The sequence below is a fragment of the Drosophila bipectinata genome, chromosome 3R, assembly GCF_030179905.1.
Source record: "Drosophila bipectinata strain 14024-0381.07 chromosome 3R, DbipHiC1v2, whole genome shotgun sequence".
NCBI classification, from domain to species: domain Eukaryota; kingdom Metazoa; phylum Arthropoda; class Insecta; order Diptera; family Drosophilidae; genus Drosophila; species Drosophila bipectinata.
In genome coordinates this window covers 21,777,785-21,803,553 of record NC_091739.1, presented here as the reverse complement: position 1 = coordinate 21,803,553, position 25,769 = coordinate 21,777,785, and the positions used below count along the sequence as shown (strand labels likewise).

The 25,769-nt window shown below is 41.9% G+C and overlaps 3 protein-coding genes across 13 annotated transcripts in view; 1 reads left to right on the top strand and 2 right to left on the bottom strand.

Annotated features, from left to right (window-relative positions):
* smash (smallish) overlaps positions 1–6,811 on the top strand; it is a 71,019-nt gene extending 64,208 nt beyond the window's left edge. For 8 of the 10 annotated variants that reach the window (XM_070281903.1, XM_017237287.3, XM_017237286.3 and 5 more), the window contains 5 exons: positions 1,622–2,810; positions 3,237–3,610; positions 3,963–4,867; positions 4,933–5,132; positions 5,629–6,811. In XM_070281903.1, the coding sequence (XP_070138004.1) occupies positions 1,622–2,810; positions 3,237–3,610; positions 3,963–4,867; positions 4,933–5,132; positions 5,629–5,816 (2,856 nt within the window). In that variant the 3' untranslated portion in view covers positions 5,817–6,811. Of the gene's footprint in view, positions 1–317; positions 376–790; positions 990–1,621; positions 2,811–3,236; positions 3,611–3,962; positions 4,868–4,932; positions 5,133–5,628 lie in introns of those variants that run through there. The other 2 variants (XM_017237290.2, XM_043212144.2) reach the window with 2 other exon arrangements.
* Positions 6,812–10,707: 3,896 nt separating this feature from the next.
* Positions 10,708–11,756, bottom strand: eIF3f1 (eukaryotic translation initiation factor 3 subunit f1). Its single transcript, XM_017237204.3, has one exon. The coding sequence runs from the start codon at positions 11,662–11,664 to the stop codon at positions 10,822–10,824; it is 843 nt and encodes a 280-aa protein (XP_017092693.1). The 5' UTR covers positions 11,665–11,756; the 3' UTR covers positions 10,708–10,821.
* Positions 11,757–13,039: 1,283 nt separating this feature from the next.
* On the bottom strand, positions 13,040–25,769 carry Nep2 (Neprilysin 2). Of its 2 annotated transcripts, XM_070281429.1 has the most exons (11): positions 25,676–25,769; positions 25,363–25,487; positions 16,613–17,127; positions 15,999–16,213; positions 15,759–15,935; positions 15,325–15,701; positions 15,164–15,196; positions 14,005–14,414; positions 13,695–13,945; positions 13,445–13,631; positions 13,040–13,375 (listed from the first exon to the last, which is right to left on the bottom strand). In XM_070281429.1, the coding sequence occupies exons 2-11, from the start codon at positions 25,377–25,379 to the stop codon at positions 13,224–13,226; spliced, it is 2,334 nt and encodes a 777-aa protein (XP_070137530.1). In that variant the 5' UTR covers positions 25,380–25,487; positions 25,676–25,769; the 3' UTR covers positions 13,040–13,223. The 2 variants fall into 2 exon arrangements, with proteins under 2 accessions (XP_070137530.1, XP_017092856.2); XM_017237367.3 differs by lacking the exon at positions 15,164–15,196.

Genomic DNA, 25,769 nt, shown 5'->3' with positions numbered 1-25,769 from the left:
CTACGCCAGTTGTGTAGAATTGCTGTAAATATTTTAGATTATAAGTTTAGAAAACAATTAGAGGCATTTTAGGTCGCTAACGGCCAGAAGAACGCAAGGATCCCTACTGCTTTCCCCTATCCAAGTCCCCGGCTAAGCCCTGGATTCCCCCACCACCAACCCCCTTGCCCGAGGTTGAGGCTACGTCTATGATTATCTTAAATATGGCTTTATGTATCATGCTATCTGATCGATTGATTCACTTTTAAAATCTCTTACATGCCTTGCGCTCGTTTGTTGGCTAAATAATGTAAAATATGATCTATCTATTAATGCAGTTACATAGTTTACATGCTTACTGCCAGCAAAAGTTGTTGCAAGTATACAATTTCCGAGGTAAGCGGTACTCTCTAACTCATTCTCCTTCTGTTTGTGCCCCTTGTGTTTGTTTTTGTTTGTTTGTTTCCTTGTTGGCTAGTTGTGTTTACGTTCTAAGTTGCATTGCATGTTTTTGCGTTTTTTTTGTCCCCTTTTTTAGCACCTACATTAATACCCGAAATGCCAAAAGTCAGCCTAGTGGGGTTTCAGTTCACCCGGAGGTGCCTACTTTGGGGGGTCGCACCAACCACGTATTTATCCAACCCCTCCGTCTATTGGTGTAGAGACCCTGGAGTGCTGCCTCCGCATTTTTGCCGCCCCATATACCTTTTCTCCGGTTCTTTATCTAAACGAATCGCCCGGATCGATTCGCCGTTGCAACGCCGACGTTTAGTCGTCTCTAAGCCCTCAACGGTTTTGGTTCGGTCGGATGTAATTCCCCCATACATATTCCTTCATGTCTGCCAAAGGCTATCTTTATGGCCCTCTGATATAGTAATAATAACAGTCATATATAGTCGCGCAAATAATTCGCGAGTGCGGCCACGGATATCTGTAGTATGTCCCAAAGATACCATCCAAATCGATTGCAGCGCTCCAGTTCTTTGGACCTTTTCGATCGTAAAGCAGTGGTAAGAGCGTCCAGCTACATACTATAGCTCTTTATGCAAAATGTTTACCCAAGTGCTTCATCCATTAAGCTAATAAACATTTCCAAGAAACCCCTCCGGCAAATCTTGAAAATAATCAAATGGCTGTGATCGCATTTATTGAATCCCTGAAAAGGCAGTAAAAGTGTGATACTATCCTATTTCTCATCTGTAACTGGTATAGAATTCCTATATGTAACCCTGTTTGCCAAATACCACTTGGGGATTAGCTCTTATCTGACTTTTGCGCACTTACGACTGACAATTTCAATCCCAAACTGTCCCAGATAGCCGTAATTGGTTATCTGGTGGCCCATTACAGCTGCATTGAGTGCAAACTTTGTGTTTATTTTGCAAAATCCTCTGGAATCGATAGGCATGTTCCAACTAGAAATTGAGGCTTTCTCCACTCCCTTTATAATTAATTTGATTTTATTTAATTTGGTTATCTTTAGTTGACACTTTTTTTTAATTTGCAAGCTAGCCTCTGTGTAAACTAACTGAAATTCATGCGATCCGTCCGCATTCTTCTCTCTCTCTCTGTTATGCACGCTTTTGATGCTTTCTCGCTCGCTCGCTCGCCACGCCACGCCCACCTCATAACGCCCCCACAGATCAACGAAGCTCTTGAACTGGCGCTGGAAGCAATCGACCGCGAGGGCACCACCAAGCCAATGGACAAGGAGCAGCTGGAGGGTAAGGTGGATCAGCCGAAGGAGAAGCAGCAACAGGATCAGGAGCAGGACGAGGAGCCAGTACAAGAGCAGGCTAAGGAAGAGGAGGAGGACGAGCTGCAGAAGGAGGACGAAACATGCAACAATAATGGGGGGAAGACAGCACACACCGAGGGCGGGGAAATACCAAATAAAACCGACGAACAGAAGCGCCAGGAGGAGGAGAATCGCGAACGGGAGCCCATCTACGAGAATGTCAGCTCGACCATATCTATGCACGAAGTAGATAATGAACAGATAGCAACACAGACACCGACACAGACCCAAGCGACGCGTAGGAGTCACAGGAGAAGCATTCCAAACAAGCAAACCAGCAACAACAGCCACAATAATGAGAATAATCAGAGCCCTAATCAACCCAACAACAACAGCAACATCAACAACGGCAACCAAAAGAGCAGCAACATCACCGGCAATCAAAGCGAGGCAGTAGCAGCAGCCATGGACCCACCACCAGCAGCCACACCCGGGGACTCGGAACCGTACTACCAAGTCCCAAAGGCCACGGAACCCTATTACGACGCCCCCAAGCACCTGAGACCCGTTCCCGTCTACGAAAACATTGAGATCTTTTACACGGGTCTGGAATTAAGTCAGGTATCCGGAGTGGCAGCTCCACCACTGCCCATGGAGCCGCCCAAGGAGAAGCCGCCACCGCCGCCCACCGAGAGCCCACCACCAGTGCCGCATGACGAGGGCCACGACGATGAACTGGACGGCCTGGGCAGCAGCCTGGGCCACAACACCGACACCTGGTCATCGGACAACACCTACGAGACCATCTCGAATGGCACGCGCCGCCAACTGCAGAGCGGAGCTCTGGTAGATCCCGCCCAACCATCGCCGCCCATCAAGCGGATGAACTCCACCAAGCGCATCAAGAAGGAGCTGCGCAACAAGCGCTCCAGCTTCCTGGGCATCGAAACCGACGGCGATCTCGACGACATGGAAAGCTATCTGGAGCTCACGGTGGCGCCACCGCCAGACATGGCCCAGCTCCTGCAGGAGGAGCGTCGTCTGGAGAAGCAGCTGTACATCAAGGCGGGTCTCTGCGACAGTTCCGACACAGGTGAGTGGTGAATCAATATGACAGTGGGGCAGCCCACCCATAACTAGCGATAGTGGGGCTATCGGTGGGTTTCTGAAAGAAAACCGATACGGAAAACCAATAGGCGTGAAAACGAAAGACAAACACACTGAACAAATCACAAAATAGGAAAAGAGAGTGGGAGGAACAGGAAGGGTCAGTGGAGGCGACTGGGCCAGAGGTTGGCCCCCATCTGCCCCCGCGAGGTTAAGTATAAATAATCCGTTTAGTGTGCGTGGCCCATGAGTTGTCAGAGACCGGGCTGGGGCGCTTCCCCGTTGGGTGGTTGAGCCAACAATGATGACAGTTTTTCAAAAATAAACTTTTTAGATGACTAGGCAGACGATGGAGGAAGAACTTTTAAAAGAATCCTTGCTAAACCCTTGAAATTTTCTTAAATTCCTTCAGGCGAAAGCCGAGACTCGGGTGTTTCGGAGAATCATTCACGCCAGAGCAGCGAGCACTACACCAACTCGTCTGAGGAGAACGACACCCAGTCGGAAGCTACCCCGCCACCGCTGCCTCCGCCGCCGGCTACCTCTCAGTTGGGAGAGGTGATCTACCAAAACGAGAACCTTCTGGCAGCCCAGACACCTCTATTGCAGACGGTGAAGGGCAACTCGGCCGAGTCCTGGACGGAATCGGCGACAGCGGCTGCGGCAGCCACGCAATCACTGAGCGAAGCCACCGCCACCGCGAATGCCAAGATGCAGTCCATCGAAGAGAAGATTCGGGAGCAGGGCGAGGTCTTGAGGGTGGAGCGAGAACTATTGCACTTTTCGGTGAGTAAAAAAAAGAGAGTTATAATGGAAAATGCCAAAAACTTGAGGTAGAAACAGGAGCTCATAAAAATAAGTATTTTATTGCAAGAAATAAATCACTAGTATACCTTATCGACTCGATATTGTCAAAGTAATGGCTTTAATGAGTTCAAATATTGTATAAAAAGCTATTTATTGTCTTACTAATCTAAGAAAAGACTACCCATTGATTTTTTATCAATCTCATATATCAAACTTTATTACGCAGAGAGAAATAGATACTATTTGGTAGAACCTCTACAACTTTGGCTTTCTTAACTCATTTCCCTTTTAAAAATCTTTGATTAACAATGAAATTCTAATGAATTTCCAGAAAGAGGAACTGAAAAGGCAGCGGGAGAATCTGCTACTCCGGGAGAGCCTGGCTCGACGGGAGCTGCAACATGGGGCAAAGATGCTAATGTCCAACAACCGACGATCCCTGCAGGACCTGCACCATGGCCTGGGTATCGGCAATGGCATGTTGAGCGCCTTCCAGCCACCCCAAGTCCACCAGCAAGCGCTGCACCCCCAGCAGATCTACGCTAATGTGCCACAGCAGCAGCAGGCGGCATTGTATGCTTACCACCAGATGGACACCGACTACCGCAAGTCTATGTCGGACCTCAACGAGTTCTCCAACCGCCTGATGCTGCCGCCAACGCCGCCGGCCAAGCCTCTAAGGGCGATGCACCTCAATGCCAATGGCCATGGCTTGGAGCCCGACTATGCGGTGAGTTCGCGGCAACGCCAGCCGGCTGCTCCATATGGGGGCTCTCTGGTGAAGATCGCCGGAGCACCAATGGCACCGCGTGTCTCTGGCCAAGGATATCCAGTCCAGGCTCAAGCCGCGGCTGCTTATCACCACCAGTCGGCGCAGAACTTGAGCAACATGTCGCGCAACACACTGCTGGCCCTGAGTGCCACGCCAAAGCCAAAATACACAGATGGATGGGTGCAGGTGCAGCAGCGGAAGAGCTACGACAGCAACAGTAACCTGGCCAACGACCCGGCCTGGCTGTCCGCCCAGCAGCAGAAGCGCAAGTCCATGCCCGACTACGGCCGGACGGTGTACAACAACAACCACTGGCTGCTCCAGGAGGCCGAGCAGCGGCGCATCGATCAGCTCAACCGACGATCCATGCCCGCCACCAAAACCAACGGCAAGCCGCTGCCGGACTCGATTATCCAGACGCTGACGGAGCGGGTTCAGAGCAAAGGCATCGGGGAGCGCAAGCGGTAAGACACATTGCTGACCATTCCTTCCAGGATATCTAAAATATTGTAAAATTTTGTAATTAAAGCTTTGATGGCAATGGCAACTACAGCCAGGTCAACGGCAACAGCAATATCTACCAGCAACCTCAGCAGCAACAGCCACAGCAGCAGAAGACCAAAACCAGCAACGGCAACATCAACAGCAATGGAAGCGGAAGCGGCAGCCAGGAGAAGGTGCTCAGCGTCAGTGGCAAGAAGAAGTGCTCCCATTGCGGAGACGAACTAGGTAAACTTTGCTACTACGTTGGTTGTGAGTGTTGTGGTTCTTCTTTTAACTCCTCGCCCCGACTCCCAACTCACATCATTCGAGGTTGATACCATTTCTAGGCCTGTTTTCAAAGCGAGCATCATAAGAATCACACACACTCCGACTCACTAGTCTCACGATTGGTTCAAATTAGTGATCATTTAACTAACTATCCTTCTTAACCCTAATTTGTGGAAATATCTCACATATATGTTGCTAATCTCTTTGCGATTACATGTCTGGGCCAGATCTGGGCTGCACCCACGACAATTGTCGGCAAGTGCACAAAGCGCTCAAATATATTGTTTGGGTGTGACTTAACAATGCCAAAATACTGAATATTAAACTCTATATCTATAACTAACAAAGACTTGATTAATATAACTAAGCCAAAATATTTGCCTTAAGGTATTGAAGGTGGAATCTTTCCCTGTAGCTGAACTTCGATTACTAATATGGGATTCCGTTTCCACAGGTCGAGGGGCTGCCATGATCATTGAGTCACTGCTGTTGTTTTACCATATCAACTGCTTCAAGTGCTGCGTCTGCCATGTCCAACTGGGCGATGGCCTGAACGGAACCGATGTCCGGGTGCGGAACCACAAGCTGCATTGCCAGAACTGTTACTCCAGCGACGACGGCATCAAGTTCAGCTGCGTCTAATTGCATCCATTTCGGTTCGAAGGAAACGGAAACGGAGATGTTGTTGTTCTTGTTCTTGTTGCTATTGCAACATTGATTGTTGTTGTTGTACTAGTAATACATAGATACTAACTACTGACGTAATTCGTATGTTCACATATGCATATACCTTATATAAAGAAACTATATATATATATTCATGTTGAGAACAAAGTCAAATGCAAATCGTTTCAGATTAGTGTTAATCGCTTCTATATAAGTACGAAATTTTTTGAGTGTCTTTGCATTGCTTTTTGACTCAGATTTTAACGTTTTATATACGATATTCTAAATGTTTAATAATCCGACAATTTACATACATATATATATGTTTAAAAAGCCTAGCTCTCTACAGTTTTAAGCCAAGTCAAAGTCAAATTTCAAACTACAAGGATCTATTGAGTGTTGAGAATTATAAATGGAAAACAAAAAGAAAAAATCAAAAAAAAAAGTTCTATGAACGTTGTTAAAATTTAGAAATTGTATATTGCCTACATAGATATATTGAGAGATAAACGAAATAATTGTATATTAATTTTCCGAGCGATGCTGACCTTGTCTCTTTTCAAACCCGATCACTCGGGACTTCTAATTCTGATGTTTCCATGTACTATGTCTATCCTACACACACTAGCCCACATAGAATACCTAACGACGTATCCAATGTACCTAAAATTATTTACAAATACCCATACACATGAAAGCAAACACTAACATAAGTGCATATTAATATATACTTACATATTACCTACTTACACAAGTGCATATAACGTGAAAGATTTATTTCTAATTGTCGTTATTCTTATTTATTGTAATTAAGCATATAAATCAAAAGTATGGATATTTGACAAAGTTCTTGAATTTTACGAATAACTTTTAATCTTGATCGGTATATGAATAATTTCTCTGTAAAAAATACAGCCAAGAAACCATTTGAATTTCACATAGTTTTATAATAAAGTATTTAAATGAACAAAGTTTTTGGTGTATTATTATTTGAATCATAACTAGAAGGAGTGTCTAACTAGTAGTGTCTATTATTAGTAGAAAACCCCTTTTCAAGGGATCCGTCAGGAAAAATGGAAAAAAATCTGAAAAATATTTTGTTTCAGGATTTTGATGCTAAGTGGTGGAGAATCGATCTAGAAATCGTTTGAGGTACTCCGCTTGAGAATCGGATGAGAATTGGAAGAGATATAGCCATCGCAGTGGGCCCTATATCCGTCAGGAAAAATGGAAAAAAAATCTGAAAAATATTTTGTTTCAGGATTTTGATGCAGAATGGTGGAGAATCGATCTAGAAATCGTTTGAGGTACTCCGCTTGAGAATCGGATGAGAATTGGGAAAGATATAGCCATCGCAGTGGGCCCTATAGGGGAAAACCCCATTTTCAGGGGATCCGTCAGGAAAAATGGAAAAAAATCTAAAAAATATTTTGTTTCAGGATTGATATAGCCATCGCAGTGGGCCCTATAGGGGAAAACCCCATTTTCAGGGGATCCGTCAGGAAAAATGGAAAAAAATCTGAAAAATATTTTGTCTCAGGATTTTGATGCAGAATGGTGGAGAATCGATGTAGAAATCGTTTGAGGTAATCCGCTTGAGAATTGGAAGAGATATAGCCATCGCAGTGGGCCCTATAGGGGAAAACCCCATTTTCAGGGGATCCGTCAGGAAAAATGGAAAAAAATCTGAAAAATATTTTGTTTCAGGATTTTGATGCAGAATGGTGGAGAATCGATCTAGAAATCGTTTGAGGTACTCCGCTTGAGAATCGGATGAGAATTGGAAGAGATATAGCCATCGCAGTGGGCCCTATAGGGGAAAACCCCATTTTCAGGGGATCCGTCAGGAAAAATGGAAAAAAATCTGAAAAATATTTTGTTTCAGGATTTTGATGCAGAATGGTGGAGAATCGATCTAGAAATCGTTTGAGGTACTCCGCTTGAGAATCGGATGAGAATTGGGAAAGATATAGCCATCGCAGTGGGCCCTATAGGGGAAAACCCCATTTTCAGGGGATCCGTCAGGAAAAATAGAAAAAAATCTAAAAAATATTTTGTTTCAGGATTTTGATGCAAAATGGTGGAGAATCGATCTAGAAATCGTTTGAGGTACTCCGCTTGAGAATCGGATGAGAATTGGAAGAGATATAGCCATCGCAGTGGGCCCTATAGGGGAAAACCCCATTTTCAGGGGATCCGTCAGGAAAAATGGAAAAAAATCTAAAAAATATTTTGTTTCAGGATTGTGATGCAAAATGGTGGAGAATCGATATAGAAATCGTTTGAGGTAATCCGCTTGAGAATCGGATGAGAATTGGAAGAGATATAGCCATCGCAGTGGGCCCTATAGGGGAAAACCCCATTTTCAGGGGATCCGTCAGGAAAAATGGAAAAAAATCTGAAAAATATTTTGTTTCAGGATTTTGATGCAGAATGGTGGAGAATCAATCTAGAAATCGTTTGAGGTACTCCGCTTGAGAATCGGATGAGAATTGGGAAAGATATAGCCATCGCAGTGGGCCCTATAGGGGAAAACCCCATTTTCAGGGGATCCGTCAGGAAAAATGGAAAAAAATCTGAAAAATATTTTGTTTCAGGATTTTGATGCAGAATGGTGGAGAATCGATCTAGAAATCGTTTGAGGTACTCCGCTTGAGAATCGGATGAGAATTGGGGAAGATGTAGCCATCGCAGTGGGCCCTATAGGGGAAAACCCCATTTTCAGGGGATCCGTCAGAAAAAATGGAAAAAAATCTGAAAAATATTTTGTCTCAGGATTTTGATGCAAAATGGTAGAGAATCGATCTAGAAATCGTTTGAGGTACTCCGCTTGAGAATCGGATGAGAATTGGGGAAGATGTAGCCATCGCAGTGGGCCCTATAGGGGAAAACCCCATTTTCAGGGGATCCGTCAGGAAAAATTGAAAAAAATCTAAAAAATATTTTGTTTCAGGATTTTGATGCAAAATGGTAGAGAATCGATCTAGAAATTGTTTGAGGTACTCCGCTTGAGAATCGGATGAGAATTGGGAAAGATATAGCCATCGCAGTGAGCCCTATAGGGGAAAACCCCATTTTCAGGGGATCCGTCAGGAAAAATTGAAAAAAATCTAAAAAATATTTTGTCTCAGGATTTTGATGCAGAATGGTGGAGAATCGATCTAGAAATCGTTTGAGGTACTCCGCTTGAGAATCGGATGAGAATTGGGAAAGATATAGCCATCGCAGTGGGCCCTATAGGGGAAAACCCCATTTTCAGGGGATCCGTCAGGAAAAATTGAAAAAAATCTAAAAAATATTTTGTTTCAGGATTTTGATGCAAAATGGTAGAGAATCGATCTAGAAATCGTTTGAGGTACTCCGCTTGAGAATCGGATGAGAATTGGGAAAGATATAGCCATCGCAGTGGGCCCTATAGGGGAAAACCCCATTTTCAGGGGATCCGTCAGGAAAAATTGAAAAAAATCTAAAAAATATTTTGTCTCAGGATTTTGATGCAGAATGGTGGAGAATCGATCTAGAAAGCGTTTGAGGTACTCCGCTTGAGAATCGGATGAGAATTGGGAAAGATATAGCCATCGCAGTGGCCCCTATAGGGGAAAACCCCATTTTCAGGGGATCCGTCAGGAAAAATTGAAAAAAATCTAAAAAATATTTTGTTTCAGGATTTTGATGCAAAATGGTGGAGAATCGATCTAGAAATCTTTGGGAAGACATAGCATTACAAGTAAGTATTCATAACATGGCTAATCCTTAGCTCCAAATACGTTATTCCTTCCCTACATCAGATCTTCGAGTTGCATCATTTTAAATAGCAACGTACTTTTAAAAAAAATTTTGTCTAAAACGTTTCTTAAAAATTGTATATTGGCATAACGGTAATTTAAAAAAAAAAGTGTGCTCAACTTTTGAACAGAATTTTTTTAAAAATATGGCAGTTCTAAAAATCCAGCAAATCCTAAAGTTTTTTTTAATTTGTCAACCCTAAATAGGCCCCTAAAGAGTATAAAAGGCGGTACTGGCCTGGTCATAGTTCAGTCGTGTTCTAGGTCCCACAGGACCTAGTTATTATTTCTTCTTAATTTATATATATTTATTTCTTTTCGATGAATTTTACTGTATTTTATTTGTTTGTTTGTTGTTTTGTTTTTGTTTGTTTTACAAAAAATAAACCTTTGATATTTTTTGTTTTTTATTTTATTTTAATTTTGGCTGCTGCTGCTCTTAAGCTTTTCCATTGTTGCCATTTCTTAAGTCGCCTTTGAACTTTATTTTTGTCGCTTATATATTCAAAAATACCTATTATGTAATTTTGAAGTACAAGTAATGTTTTCAACATTTAGAACTATCTGAATTATATTTTATTTTAAAGATTTTATATATTTTTTTTTATTTTTGTGTTAGTTTTATCAGTGGATCGTTTTGACTTCTGCCATAATCTGCGCCAATTTAAACAATTTTTGATTCTCATAAAGTATTTTAAGATGGGTTGTTCTGGAATTTTACTCCATAATTTTTTTTTTTTAGTATCTCCTATCAATGGATGATTTTGACTTCTTTCATTATTTGCGCCAATAATTTAAACAATTTTTACTTTAGTCTTTTTTAAGATAGATGCTTCGCCCGAAGTAAGCTTTCCTTTCTTGTTACAGTCCTTTATACGAAAAACAAACCATTAAAAAATGTATGTTCCTTTCGTTCAGGTTCTAGCAGGTATATAACGATTCTATTGCATACTTTTAGGAGCCGAATATCTAAATATTTACATACAAGACACCAGTGGTCTTATTTAAAAGAATAAATAAAACAAAAACATACAAAAAAGTGTTTAGTACTTTGACGTTTACCAAATTTAGTTTCAGAGACATGGTGGTTTTCCGAGCATTTTATTATGCATAACTTTTAATAGAAAACATAATCAAATACACTGTTTTTACAATTTTTTCTTAATCGAAATCCCCACCTCAATTTCAAGAGCATCCTAGGCCGAAGGCAAGAAAGTGAGTTTCTCGTTGAGCTGCAGCTGGGTCTTGATAAGCTGTGAGAGCGTAATAACCAGCAAGAGGTTCCGCACGTTGGCGTTGAACATCTGAGTGAACTGCTCGTGGGTCATGTGCGGCACGGAGTGAATGAGGTCGAGGAGCTGCCGACCGACAGCGTTGTCCGGTGTCACCTTGTGGGCGATCACATCGTCGACGTACTTCAGGATGAGGTCCAGTAGCTGCTGCAATTTCTGAGAGGCCTCGGAAATCTGGGCCAGGTCCAACATGGGTGGCACAGTCTTGGGCCTGTGGGCGGGCGAGACACCAACAGTTTTTTGGAGCAGCTTGAGGCCAAAGGTCTCAGGCTCGTAGCTGGTCAGCTCGACAGGAATGGGTGTGAACATGCAGCCGCTCTTACCGCCAGGCACTCCTAGTTGGATGCAGACATAAGCGCGCAGTCCCATACGGCCGCCCTGGAGCGACGTGTCCACCGTAAGATGCACCGGGTTGTTGCATTCGCGGGCGTAGTACTCATGGATAACCGAACTGTGGTTCGTCACATCATTGCCGGTGGCCCACCACCCCACGACGCTTTCGTTGGGGTTCACCTTGCGGTTCAGGTCGTACATGTCCATGGCATAACTGAGCTCCGCCTCCACCTGATCGTCGTGCTCCTTGTGGGGCACACAGAAGCAGTTGGTCACCTCCACCACTCCCTTCTCAACGGATCCAAGAAGGGTGCCGATGACGCGGTGAGAGTCCGCGTTGCGGCGCTCGTAGGCGTCCACCACCTGAAAGAGCACCACCGGGTGCACGCGTACGGTCAAGTTGAGGGCCGACATCTTAGTTTATTTGCCGCTAACGATGATTATGAAGAAATTTTCGCGAAAATTTCTATTCAGCCACGCTGCTGGATTTTTAGGGATGCTAAAAAGGGATGATAAAAATATCGATACATCGATAATATTTTGAAACTTTTTTTAGTTGGTCACTCTTAAAATTTAATATAAACTTAAACTTTATTTTTAATTTAAATAAAGAATAAATTTTTTCCCGTTTAATTAATGGTCGTAACTTTCTGAGGAGTCCTTATGGATGACTAATTCAACCTTTAAATGAAACAAAAAGAAAAAAACTTGGCAGCACTTGGTAACAGTTTTAGAGAGCTGGCAGCACTGATTATTCTATACTTTATCGCTACATTTTTTAAATTAGATTAGCATACTTTCACATTTTCTAGATTTAATAGTAACATACATACCTCAATATTTACCTTTAGATGCAATAATGATAATTACATCATTAATTATATTTAGAATCTAAATTTTAGATGCACCTATATAAAACAAAAACACATTAACCAGAAAATTAGGTTATTTTTCTGTTTAATTGATTTATATAAATACATACATATTAATCATACAAATTTAAAACTCATTAAATTGAAATTTAAATTCAATTTTCTTCGACTACATTTGAGTCAGTCGCAAATAACAAACTTTGAGATACGACAATAAAATGTCAAAATTCTGGCTAATCAGTACTATTTGCGGATATATTCTTATATTCAACTTGATTTTTAATGTGAGTGTCCTGTAATCTTGCAGTCCTTCAGGTGGAAAACCCTTAACATTTTCTGAATTTTAGGATGCAGTCATATTTAAGATGACAAACGTGGCTTGCGAGACCTATAATAAATCATGGATGACATTTTCCCAATGCCGGTTGAAGGCTGTAAGTCGGGATCGGGTTCTTCTGAATATACGAGCTTTCTTGCATTATCCAGCTAATAGAATAATGGTTCACGGGAAAATATATAAAAGGGCCAATGGCTACAAGCCTTGGCTTTATGACAAAAAAGTGGATGCATGTGCATTCATTCGCCAAAAATCCAACCCACTTATTGTTTTAGTGTACAATTTGTTCAGAGAGTTCTCTAATATAAACCACACTTGTCCTTACGAGGTAAGAAAAATACAGAAATCTAAATCTACTGACAATTAATATGTAACATTTATTTCAGGGTCCTCAGATTTTAAAGGATTTTTATTTGCAAACCGATCTACTACGCGTTCCTCTTCCTACTGGCGACTATATGTTGACTTTGCAGTGGTACATCGATAATAAGCCACAATTCGACACAAATGTTTCCTTTTCATTTGTCGAAGATATTATATCTTAAAAAAAGGCTTTCCATATATTAAAAAAACCAAGGCCTTTACATATAAACACATTTTATTAAATACGATTTTTGCATAATGCACACTTAATATAAATACGATCTGTACTTTATTTGTATTTCTACTTGAGATTAGCCCTTCTAGAAACGGGCTTGATCGCTAGAATTCCATGCACTTTACTGTCTGGGACATAAAGTCCATTAAACAACTTGGAAACAGTCCTACCACACCTCGCACTTGTGCACAGGATTCATGGGCGAACCATCTGGACACTGGAAGTCCTTGGCAAAGTCCTTCATATTGCTGAACGATCCGAGGACACGGAACTCGGAAGGCGAGTGTACGCCTGTGGTAATACGCATCTTGAGAGATTCTGAAATAAATTAAACAAAAATTAATTTTATATTTATTAAATATTGCGTTTTAACTGTTATAGTCTTACCTTTACGATATTTGGCGCACCAGGTCTGACCAGCGGAGATCCAGAACATTTGTTGAGGTGAGTAGTTCAGTCCAGGCAACTTTGGCTCCTGACCATTTTTCTCCACCCACCTGTGGTAGGCGATATACGACTCCTTAACGCCACCATTGTCAGCGATGTTTTCACCCTGTGTATTGATTCCATTTAGCTGAAAGAGAAAGAACCGCCCTTAAAAAAATTATCCTCTTTGAAAGCTAGATCTATGACTTACATTCAGACCCGTGGCACGCTCTGTATAGTTACCGTACTGCTCGATGATGCACTTGGCCTTGGCCAGGTAGGCCTTCTGGGTGTCCGGCTGCCACCAATCCCTCAAGTTACCCTTCACATCAAACTGACGGCCCTGGTCATCAAAACCGTGGGTTATTTCGTGACCGATCACGTATCCGATGGCTCCGAAGTTCATGTACTTGGGACGCTGGGCATTGAAGAAGTGTCCCTGCAGGATGCCAGCAGGGAATTCTAAGGAAGCAGTAACATATTAGATGTGTACTGGTCACGGCAGATAACTAGTCACTTACGTATGCTGTTCTCCAGGGAAGAATAGAAAGCATTAACAATCGCAGGACGAGCGTGTCGCACCCAGTCGGTTTTGTTTACAGGAAGACGGAGCTTGTTGAAGGAGTAGTCCGTGCCGAAAATGTTCATGCCCAGGAAGGATTCGAAATACTTGTCTGGATCAATGTCCAGTTTGGCGTAATACTTGGCGAGCTTCTCGTTGTCTAGCATCTCGTCGGGATAGCCGATGTGGGTGGCCATGCTGTGCAGCTTCTCCTTGGCCTCCTTTTTCGTCTTGGCGTCCATCCAGTTGACCTCGTCCAAGATGTCGTTGAACACGTCCCGGATTTCGGTAACCATCTTAAGGGCATTCTCCTTGGAGTCCTGGTGGAAGTGCTTGCGAACGTAGAGGGATCCCACGGAAATACCAAGGCTGGGATTCGATGTGATACCATTTGATTAGATGCACGTGGAGGTTATCAAATCAATGTGATGTCGGTTGTTGTTGTTGTTGGTTGGTTGATTGGTTGTAGTTGTTGTTGTTGTGCAGTTATTGAAATGGTGAGTTGAAGAGTTGCCGTGAAAGTGGAACACAAAATGAATATGCATATTAGGATTGGTCAGAAGACAGGGCTCTATCTGATCCGATCGAGTGGGGTGGGTCAATGACCAGGCCAAAGTGCTTCTAACACAAAACAAAGTAATGTGGTGGTAAGGACTTGGCTAATGAGTACTTATGGGCTCGAGGAATGAAACTCACATAATCTAATAATGCTCTCTACTATTATTTACAAATAGGACATCGATTCTACAAATATTTAAACTGGCACATCAAGCAAATTATGATTTAAAATAACTTCCAAATATTATTCTGAAAACTACTATCTCTGGTCAAAGATTAAAACAAATATTTTCCAAGTGAATGGCTTTAAGATAAGCGCCCGAGAGAATATTTTATGAAATTATTGTGTGTCGTTAGACCTTAAATCACAAATATTAGCTTAGTTTCAACGGATCCATAGATAACGCAACTAATTGGGCAATCGGTTTTAATCTTTGCATGATCGTGGGTGGAATTAGTGTGCATTTTGTTTGTGTGTGCGATGTGTGTGCTTTGTGGGTGGGTGTGTTATTTTTCTCGTTTCCCGAGACAATTGTGAATGCAATTCGCTAAATAAGTACCTATCGTAATCTTCTTCGGATTCTTCATCCATGCTGCAAAGTCACAAAGAAATCAAATGGAGATACAGAAACAGGACATACAAGATACGAGAAACAGGCAGCGGTGATATCGCAATCCCCAAGACCGTGACCCCAGGGGTCGGGGCATCCCACCCACTAACCTGCCAGTGGCAATGTCCACGCACTCCTTCCAGCGAGCCTCCTGCTCCTGGCGACCGGACAGGGCCGTGGCGTACTGCAGCTGCCTCTTGCGGAACTCCTCGCTCAGGAATCCGATCGAAAAGCCGTGGATCCTCCAGAACATGTAGTTGGCAATCACCCGCTTGGGAGTCTTGGCCAGCAGCTTTCCGAGGTCTTCGAAAAAGCTTGGCACCGACAGGTTGATCATCTCGTCCTCGGCCACGTTCAGACCCTCGGGCAGAAGGGCGTTCATGTAGTCCACCCACTGGACATACGGGTAGGCAGCCTGCAGTTGCGACGGGGTCCTCAGGTTGTACAGCTCCGAAGAGTTTCGGCGCTTCTCATTAGGCCAGGAAATCTGTGGGATAAATTACTGTAGCCACATCGTTTTTGTACTTATCATGTTTGGACTTACGTTGGCCAGATCTATCTCAAACTCGAGGGAACTCAGCAATTCCTTTTTGGCCAGCTCCTTGTCAGCTCCGAAGAGCACGGCCACATCTACCATGTAATCGTAGTAGGCCACCACTAGAGTCTCATTGAATCCCTTTACCAAGTACTCGCGACTCAAGGCCAGAGACGACTGATCCAGCTGTAACGAAATTTATGTAATGTAAAAAACACTTCAAAATTATTTTTAGTTCTTCATACGAACATCTATCAATCGCTTTGTGCTGTTTTGCAGATCGACTCCAATGGAAAAGTCAATAATGTAATCCATGCTGAAGCCAGCGGCCCTGAATTTCTTGACCTGCTCCTGCCATGTCCAGGTATCATCCGCATTCCAGCTGTCGCCCTTGAGAAGGGGCCATCCGCCCAGTTTCTCCGCTACCCGGGTGATGGGTAGAGGACCCAAGGACTCGATAAGAGCTGTGGAATATTAAATAGCATATATAATTTATAAATATATGGTATAAGATAGGCTTTTTTCAAGTCAATATTTTTTGTAAATACTTTTTTCTATAAAAGTTCCTTTTCACTTGTTAAATATAAAAGTTAAGCAACAAAAAACCATAAGTTTAACAAAAGCCCTTAGAACAAAACCAATTAAATTTGTAGAGATTTTAAATGTTTCTCCTACATTGAAGGTGTAGTTTCACAAGTTTCCCATATTATTTAATATTTCATAAGAAGCTAATAAACTTCAAAACTTTGTTTTGCAATTCCAAGCAGTTAAATATACAAAAACGTCAGCTTTTATTTGTGTATTTTTAACTTGAGTTTGTGAATGATTTATGAAGAGTTAATATTTAAAGTAGAAATACTCACTCTTGTTCATGCAGGCCTTGTAGAGAAGGTTTGGCAGGCGGAAGTGCTTTGGCTCCCTTTCCGGTCGCTCGGCGGTAATGATGTCCTTCAGCTGCTCCTGCAGCTTATCCGAGATGACGGAGAACGTGCTGATCGACACCTTGTCGTCGGGGATGTTCTCCTCCTCGAGGTAACTGCCGCAGGCAAACTCGTAGAAATTGTCGCAAGGCTCCACCTCGGGCTTCATCTTGCGGATGACGGTAGACGCAGTGTGGATGCACTCTTGGGTGAGGCAGACATCGTCTGCGGCAGCAGCACCCGTCTTGTCCTTGGAAGGCTTGCCCATGGGCACCCTGTTGATGACCGTGCCATCGCTACTTAGGGCAGTGGCTTGTGGAGACTCTCCGTCCTGCTTCGTCTTCAGGAAGTCCGAAGCCCAGAGACCAAATCCGGCTGCCGCTAATACGAACAGTATCCCGCTGACAATCAGCAGGCTCCTCTCCAACTTGGTGCGACGACGCCACCAGTTGGGGTTCCTGCAAGACCATAATTGAAATCCAGATTGAGATTTTGCCAAGAATTGATAAAGAATAAAGATAAAGTATTGACATTTCCTTGAGTAGATGCTAATTGTTGGAAAAGAAAAACCTTTTAAGAGCCATTCACAGGCAAATAAAAAAATTCCTTTACATGTACATTTTGTTTTTAATTGTTAAAGTGTAGTGGCCACCGTTCTAGATTCCATGTGTTGGTTAGAATTTAAAGCTCCAGCACGTCGTAAGTAATTGTTGGCTTACTTCCGATTTGCCAATAGATCCGCTCAGCCGGCTCTAACGCCTGGGGAACACGGTTTGGCAATTTATTGCCACAATTATTGTTGCTGCTAACGTTGTTCAACTGGTCAAATTTCGTATACATGTTTGAAAAGTCATTTCGGCCGGCGAACTCGTTACGACACCCATATTTATTTTCATTTTTAATTCAGTCTGTGGGTACTGGTACGGAGTACAACGCACACCACTGCCCTGGAAGCTCACCCACACGGCCACGAATAACTTTTTTTTTTTTTTAATGTCCGGCCGTTTCCGTGGTCAAAGTGTAAGTATATCACAACGCTAGCAAAAACAACAATATCTCTATTCAGTACAAAAATAGGTTCAGAGAAAAAGTGATGAATTTTTGCACGCTTCAATTATTGCTGGAAATTGTAAAATAATAACGCCGAAAAAAAGGTTATGGCTTTGGACCAAAGATGCTTTTAATGAGCGATTAAGTCATGGGCCATGAATAAAACTGTTTACGGGCGATTGGGTGGAAAGGTCAGGTCCGATGAGCAGAATCCCCCATCTGTATAAAAGCCATTAGGTCTCGCCCAATAGTTTAAATACTGTACGTTTCAGCAAAACCATCAAAATCCATGCAAAATGTTCTTCGATAGATCAATTATCCGGTTTAATGTAGCTGAACTTTTTCCCTAACGCTAATGACAGAATCGCAAGCACCAGAAAAAATTTAGAATGACTAAACAAATAATGATTAATATGGATGTGGATTGGGCTCTTGAAAATATCCATAAATGATTCTATACTAGGCACGACGGATATGCCAAAAATATTTACATACTTGATTTATTGAAGCATTTATTAACCATTTGTTAAATATAACTAATTTATTCTTTTTTCGGACTTTTGGCCCGAAGTGCATTCAAGTCAAGTAATGTCCGGTTAATGAATTCTACTAAGGTAAAATAAGAAAAAAACTCGAACGAATTGCGAAATTTTGTTAAGTAAAATAATGTCAATCAGTAAACCAGTTTTGTAATGATTTGACCATTTTTTTGGCCAGCGACTAATTGCACGTAACGATACGGAATTTACAAAGTTGAATGACATTTCAGGTCGGCCTCAGATCGTTCTGGGTTTCCTATACCCAACAAATTTTAGGTAAGCTTGGGTTATATTGTTTGAATAAAAATAAAGACATTTGAGTTTATAAATATATTAAAATATAAAAAAAAATAGAGCATCTAAAGAATTTCATAGCTTTTTTCGTTAATTTTAGAACTTTTGATTGGCCTACAGGTCGTATGAGTAATATTATTGTTGAGCCTTCTAAAAATGGGTAACTCCATTGTGGGTTCAAGAACAAATGCTTAATATGTTCTATATTTTTAGCTTTTTTAAGTCAAATGAGTGCGATTTGGGATTATGAGGAATCAAGAACACATGTTTGATACACTGTGTTTTTTTTCATAAAATGACGAACCATAGGCTTACACAAATTTAACTAATTTGAATGCGGATTAACAATTGCCGACTTGCAAGTTTTGCGTTGGACTTGTGTAATCCCCACTCGTAATTTCTGAACCGCCAAATATGAGATATGACTGATCGTTGCCTAACCCAGCCCATCACCAATTAGCCAATTCTAGGCGGAGATCGTGCCGCAATTCCTTCGCCCTTATCGCAGGCGGAGATCACGACCGCCTGATAGATCCCAGAGATCTCTCAAGAACCTGTCTCGAATCCGGATTATGCAATGTCACCGGATTCCCACCGGCGTATCAGCGTACCGTATCAGAGATGCACCATGCCGCCGAGCTGCTAGAATCTCACTCGGCTGCTGGGCTGTGAATACACAAGTGTTACCAACTTTATATAAGAGGCATGTGGGGGTGGCCAGCTGTGGTAAGGGGCGAAAAAAAAGAGGGCCGGGCTTGTGTCAATAGGGCGGCCAGTTTGAAGCCCTGCTTTTGTCTAACGTCCGTTGCCCAATAAATGTGTCAAGTGCAGGCGGTGTGCCTCTGTCATTGACGTGGCAACTTTGGCGTCAGCCCTCCCCCTTTCCGCCCCACCACTCATACTCTTGCCCCAGCCCCACACTTTCGTAACACACGTGAAATCGCACATGTGTTATTGTCGTATCTGTAGCTGTATGGGTTTTGCCATCTGTATCTGTATCTGTGTTGGCTGAGTGACGTTTGGCAACATTTACGTTTACGGAGGGCGACGTCTTTATATTGTTTTTGGCTTTTTAATACGCTTTTGATAGTTTTGGTGTCGCATGCCGTTGCCTTTATTAACATGCCAAGCCATGATTGACAGCCAAGCATTTGAATTATTGCCTGCCCCCCATTACCGTCCCTATCCCAGAAATCCCCCCTCAAAAGGCAAACGCACTTCCTCTGGCCCAATCACCGTTCGCCTTGACAGAGTTTCCAATAGTTATAAACTTTAAAAATATATACATATAGATGTAAACAAAAACTGGTTAAAAGCTGAAATGTTTTGTAGGTTTCATGGGAAACTAATCAAGTTTTGGTTAATAAGTCATGAGTGATAACTCCTAAATCAAATGCGGGAAAAACGTACATTGGAAGTCAATAGTAACTTTTCTCTATCAAGTTAAGGGAATGTCGGTCTAAGTTTTTTTTATTCCCACAAAGTAAGAAACCATTTTTAAAACATTACTTAAGGGGGGAAATACAATTAAAAGGCCTAAAATGAGGCCTATCTTTGGGAGTGGATTGCAAGTAGGGAATTGAATGAATCTTAGCGATTCTTTTTGCATGTTATTAGGAAATTATTGGGCAATGAAAATCAGTCAAGTTTTTCGAAAAATATTGTAATTAAGCCCATTTATGATCAATAATGTAGAGTCGTGTTTTGGGGATAAACTTTGCGCCGTGCAGTCTCCAGGCCCAGGATCACGTCTAAAACAAAAAACAACAACTGGGCATTAAACTTAGAGGTACAGCGCACAACATGAATTATTTCATATGTAAAAAAAAGGGTTTTTCCATGAAAAAATTTGAAACTGAAAAAAATGTTTAAAAAAAACTCACTTTTTTTTGACTTTGTTCGTCAAAAAAACATGTTATAACAAATAAATATGAAAAATCCTTTCATTCATGTTGTGGAGAATTTAATTTCAAATATAAAGCAAAAAACCGCATTCGATTAAAATGAAATCTCTGACCTGTACATTGCACGGCGACTTTGAAAACACGACTTTTCAGTAGAAGCGTTTAAAGTTTACCACTCACTAAAGTTTACCACTGACACGCACTCACTAAATTGCGTATTACTTGGAAAATAAGTACCGGACGGCTTTATGCTTTTAAAGGCTTATTCCTAGACATATTTAGAGTACATTAGGACAAAAAAAAATTTTTTGAAAAAAATAAATTTTTAATTGTATTTCCCCCCTTAATAACCAACTTCTACCGAAATTCTTGGAAGCTTTGTAGTAAATCATTGTCAACTTCTTGAGAACTCATGGAGTTTCAAGAAGGAACAATCGTAAATAAACTCTTCAAGTAATCACATTTTTCATTTTTAAGTGATTCACAAATAATGTTTTGGCTTATTCGGTTTTAAATGCCGGCTAGCTAGCGTGACATAGTTAGCCAACGTTAGGGAACCAATATTAATTAATCGCCTCCCCCAATCTTAATTTCAGTAATCATTGAACACGTTGCTATGAGTATTATCCGAAATCAATTGTGGGATTCTATACAGTGATTCGTGCAACTGGTTGCCTCAATTTCTCTGCCGGCCCTAGCGACATTTTCTTGTTGTAGTACGAACATTTTAACTGCTTTTAAGTTTTTCGTAATGCCCTGGCAAAATGGTGCGACAAATTGCCTTTCAAGTGTTAATTTGTGCCACAGACACAATTACTTAATACATTTTAATTTCGTTGAGCGAGAGATGCGACAGCGATTTAGACTAAGAGTCTGCCTTGCCTGCCCGAATTGCTGCTCCGCCGTTTTAATTGCGCCACGAAAATTTTGAGCTGCCATAAGTACGTGTATCTCATAACTGAGCCCCACTGTCTCCATGTAAGTGTGTCTGAGTCTAAGTCTAAGTGGACTAGTGAGCACTCATTAAGATGCCACGGATTGCAAGTGAGACGCATTCGGCATCCCAAATTTAATCTGCCTAGAACAAATCCCTCTCGATGCAACAATTGTAAACATTATATTTAAATTGCACTAAAAAAAAATATCATTTCAGAGGCTTTTTATTAAATGATTCTATTTCAAGCACTCGTAAAATAATTAAAAGCTAATAGTATGAATTACTGACACTGGTACAGCTTTAAAGAATCTAGAAATATAAAATTTTAAATGCTACTACCATTAAAAATTCATATAAAACATTTTAACTTTTAATGTTGGCAATTTCAAGACATTTAATGATTAAATAGCCAAAATTCTTTGCATAATTACAAATTAATTGCCAAATAGTATAATCACAAGAAATAATTTCAAATATCTTAAAAGCTACATGTGTGTGTGTGGTTGTTTGGGTTGTTTATGAAACCTCATTAGATGTACAATTCAGTCATAATACAATTGTTTCTAAAGGACTCCTTTGAGAAACTCATTAATGGTTATATCTTTCAATTAGAAAAAGACCTTAATTGGCAAGCGTGGCATGCACCGAGGCAATGAATTTCCATAAACACATTACAACTTGGCTTGAACTTGGCGGGCCTAAGTGGATTTTCTGCTGCACATCGATAGATCGTGGCCAGGGCGCAGATGCCACCGCCAGAGCAGAGCCGCGTGCAACAGTTACGGCGGGAGGTCTTTTGAAATCCACTTATTGGCAGGAAGAGTGCAATTTGCCAGCAGGAAGAAGTCAGCGACAATGCAATTTGCCCAGTGCCGTGCCACTTAATTTGCTACCTTTAATGTGGCTGCGGGCAGGAAGAGAGGCTAAAGCGGGAAAAAAGGGAAAGCGGAAGCCACCGGAGGCGCCACAGCAAATGCAAACAAATCGCAGGATGCTGGCCAAGAAGGGAGGGAGATGGCCTTTGGTGGGCGGCTCAAAGGTTGGAAAAAGGTAAACCGGTGAGGCTGATTTAATTGTCATCGTGTCCACCTGGCAAGGCCGCTTAATAACCGTTATGTGGCATGGCTGCCAAGTGTCGGCCAAGGTGGCCAGATGTCGCAAAAGCTTTTACATTGCCATTGCAAATGGCGCCTTGCATGCCAAACAAAAATGGAAATTTTCAACATGCCCAGCCGAATATTGGCAACTTACCGACACATGTCGATAAATTATAGGCACCAAGTTCAATTATTTAATATGCAGCGAGCGTGGCAGCTGTGGCGAAATTTTCACCTTCCTCCGTATGACCTTTATTAATGCATTATCAATAACAACATCAAGTACGCGCTGATGGCAAATATTTGATGACAATGTAATGAAATAAAGAACAGTCCGGCGGCGGCAGACGAACCTTACTAATTGCCTTATTAAGCTGCGATCCCCACATTATTATTACAGCCTGTCTTGTGGCACGTTCCCAGGTTTCGTTAACCCCTGTATGCCAGCGAACGATTACATTGCCAATCCGCTGGAGAATTCCATAAGAGCTTTAAAGACTCAAGAACCAAAAGACGACACCATCAATCATCGCTCTGACAAACACGCAAATTATTTTAATTTTATTATGTGCCAAATGAGTAATAACAATCCGCCTGCAACAATCACAGCCCAGCGAAGAACGGGAGTGAAAGACCGGCCCATTACGTGAGCTACACGCTCCAAAATCTTGCCCAATCGCTAAGAATTACTCCCAGAATTAAATCAGCCAGTGGCTGTTGGCCTGGTTTCGAACGACTCACGTGCCCCTCATAAGGAAACGAGCCGCAGTGTTCCAGTCCAGTCGCTCCCGGTTAGGTAATAAATTAGCGATCTCAGTGATTGCCAAAAAACTGACAGCCGGAGAGATGAGTCAAAGGATTACATTCCGAAGGGCTATAAGGAAAACGTGTTGGTCAAAACGTGATGTCTCGCCATCACTCATCAGGACATGAACAGCTCAGATAATAAACAATAAATGCGTGTTTCTCCACTGAATGACAAACATAAACAGGTAGCCAAAAAAACAAAATTTCACTCCAGAGATAAGCTCTGAAAAATAGAATAATCCGCGAGATCGTTACCACTTTCTCTACGGAATTTCGATCGCAAGCCAATCAGGTATGCAGCCAAAGTGAAAGTCCCCCAACAGCCGTGATAAGAATTACCGGGAATAAAACTAGACTACCCAGTAAAAAGTGCTTTCAGGCATATTGTTTGCGTAAGAAACGATTTTTTACAATAAGACCCAAGAAGAGAGATGCAAAAGGTCAGTCAGCTAGTGGTCAGTGGATGGGGGGGTGGAGTATCTCCACAGAGCAGACCGCAGAGCTCACCTTCAGCGGTGCATGGAAAAAAGAAAACGCAGCCGCATGGCCAAGTGAACTGTGCTGACCATAATTGGAGTTGCACTAAGGTCTGCGTGCATTTAATTATGCAATTTGAGCAAATAATAGCAGAAGCACAAAAAGAGCAACAACACAATCAACTAGCCGTCGCGGTCGGTTCTTGGCTGATTTCTCGTCTTGGCCCAAATACCTTAAAAAAGGCAAAACCTTAAAAAAAAACACATTCTGTATTAGTCAAATAGTAAACCGGTAAGGCAGTGCCATCAAAGGTGCGACTTTTTTTTTGGTAAAGTGGGGGATCACAAAAGCTTTTCGTTGTTGCCTGCCCCAAAATCAAAGTCTAAAGATTTTAAAAACTTGGTTCACACACGCATGCTCGACCTTTTGTTTATGGTCAGGCCATTGAACAGCCAAATAAAGAGGCTGGCCACTACAGCTTGCGTAATAGTGACCTAGAAAGATTCGCATAAACACAATTCACGAATATTTGACTACACCTTAAAGCCGATTCGAGCAATAAAAGTGAAAGATGCACAAAGTAACATTGTTGTGTTTACATAAGGGAAAACGTGATCACCCGAAGATGTTTACAATCTGATACTCCGAAACGGCCTGTTTATGCGGATTCGATTACCACCCCGCAATGGTTCTTGGCTGCGAGCAAAAATTTTAATTAACCTGTAAACAATGGCAGCAGGAACAAGTAAACCTATAGATTTGTCTGTATTTCTTATCTCTCTAAGCGTTTTTTGTGTTTCTGTTTTTTTTTTAACATACTCTAAGTGATTCATGTGGGACTGGTACTCCCAAGAACAATGGTTTGTGGGAATTCGTAACTCGAGTTTCGTATTCGTGTATTATTTTAAATAAACTAATGATATAGGTCTGAATGGAAATAATAAAATAGGAAATATCTTTATGCTTCCTTGTTTACGACCCCCAAAGTTGTAAAGCCCTCCCAATTACCATTTAATATCTTTATTATCTAGTTGCAGTCTGAGAGATAAACACGCAACTCAACTCATTGAAAATTGTAAAATCAATGAGTACAAAAATCGTCAATTAGTATCTCTGTTCGAGCCATTTTGAAGTGGTTGACTGAACTCGGTTAACACCGATCCCCCAACTCACTCCCAGGTGAACCCGGCCCAACTGAAAACCCGTTTTCAAATTTCCATCCCAGCCACCAAAGATGACATGCAAAAGCCCAACCAAAGATTTGCCGGCAGCTTTGGGCTTAGGTTGTGACTTGGTCGGAGGCGATGGGCCCCAGCCTCGTTGATAAGCCAGGGTCCCCGTTTTGAAGCCCCTCGAAACGTGTTTTCAATAATCATGCGCAACTTTCTTTTCCAGTGCGTCCGTCCGTCCCCATAAATGCCAGAAATGTCTGCCCGAATATCGAATGGATCGGATCGGTTTGGTTTTGGTTTTGGTTCGGATAGAGAAACTGGCCAGGCTGAGCTTACCACCTGGACTTGGTGGAGGGGTTCAGGAAAAGCAGGAAAAACATATGTGCAGGGGGAGGAAAAATGCCACAAATACTCACTTGATGACTGTTTGCATGATGGCCGTTTTCGCTCTGTTTTGTGAGGGAGTAACAATACTAGTAATGGCACGGCACGGCAAGTTTGCTTAATTACGTTATCTAGTAGTTAACGAGACGCTGCTAAGCTGTTAAAAAGAATTAATTGCATTTAGTAAACACTTGAACTCAAACAGCAACAGAAACGGAAACAGAAACAGAAACACAAAGCCACAAATACAACGTTCTTCACAACAGAGCTTTGCCTTTTTCCATTCGAATTTTTAGTTTTTATTGACTTTGGTTTGTCCAACTATTTAGCAAGAAATTAATTTACACAGCGCTCCAGCTCCCGTCCACGTAATTTGAACCAAACGGTTTTCGTGGTTTCGATGCTTCTTCGTTGAGCGCGCGTTTGAAAATAACTTTGA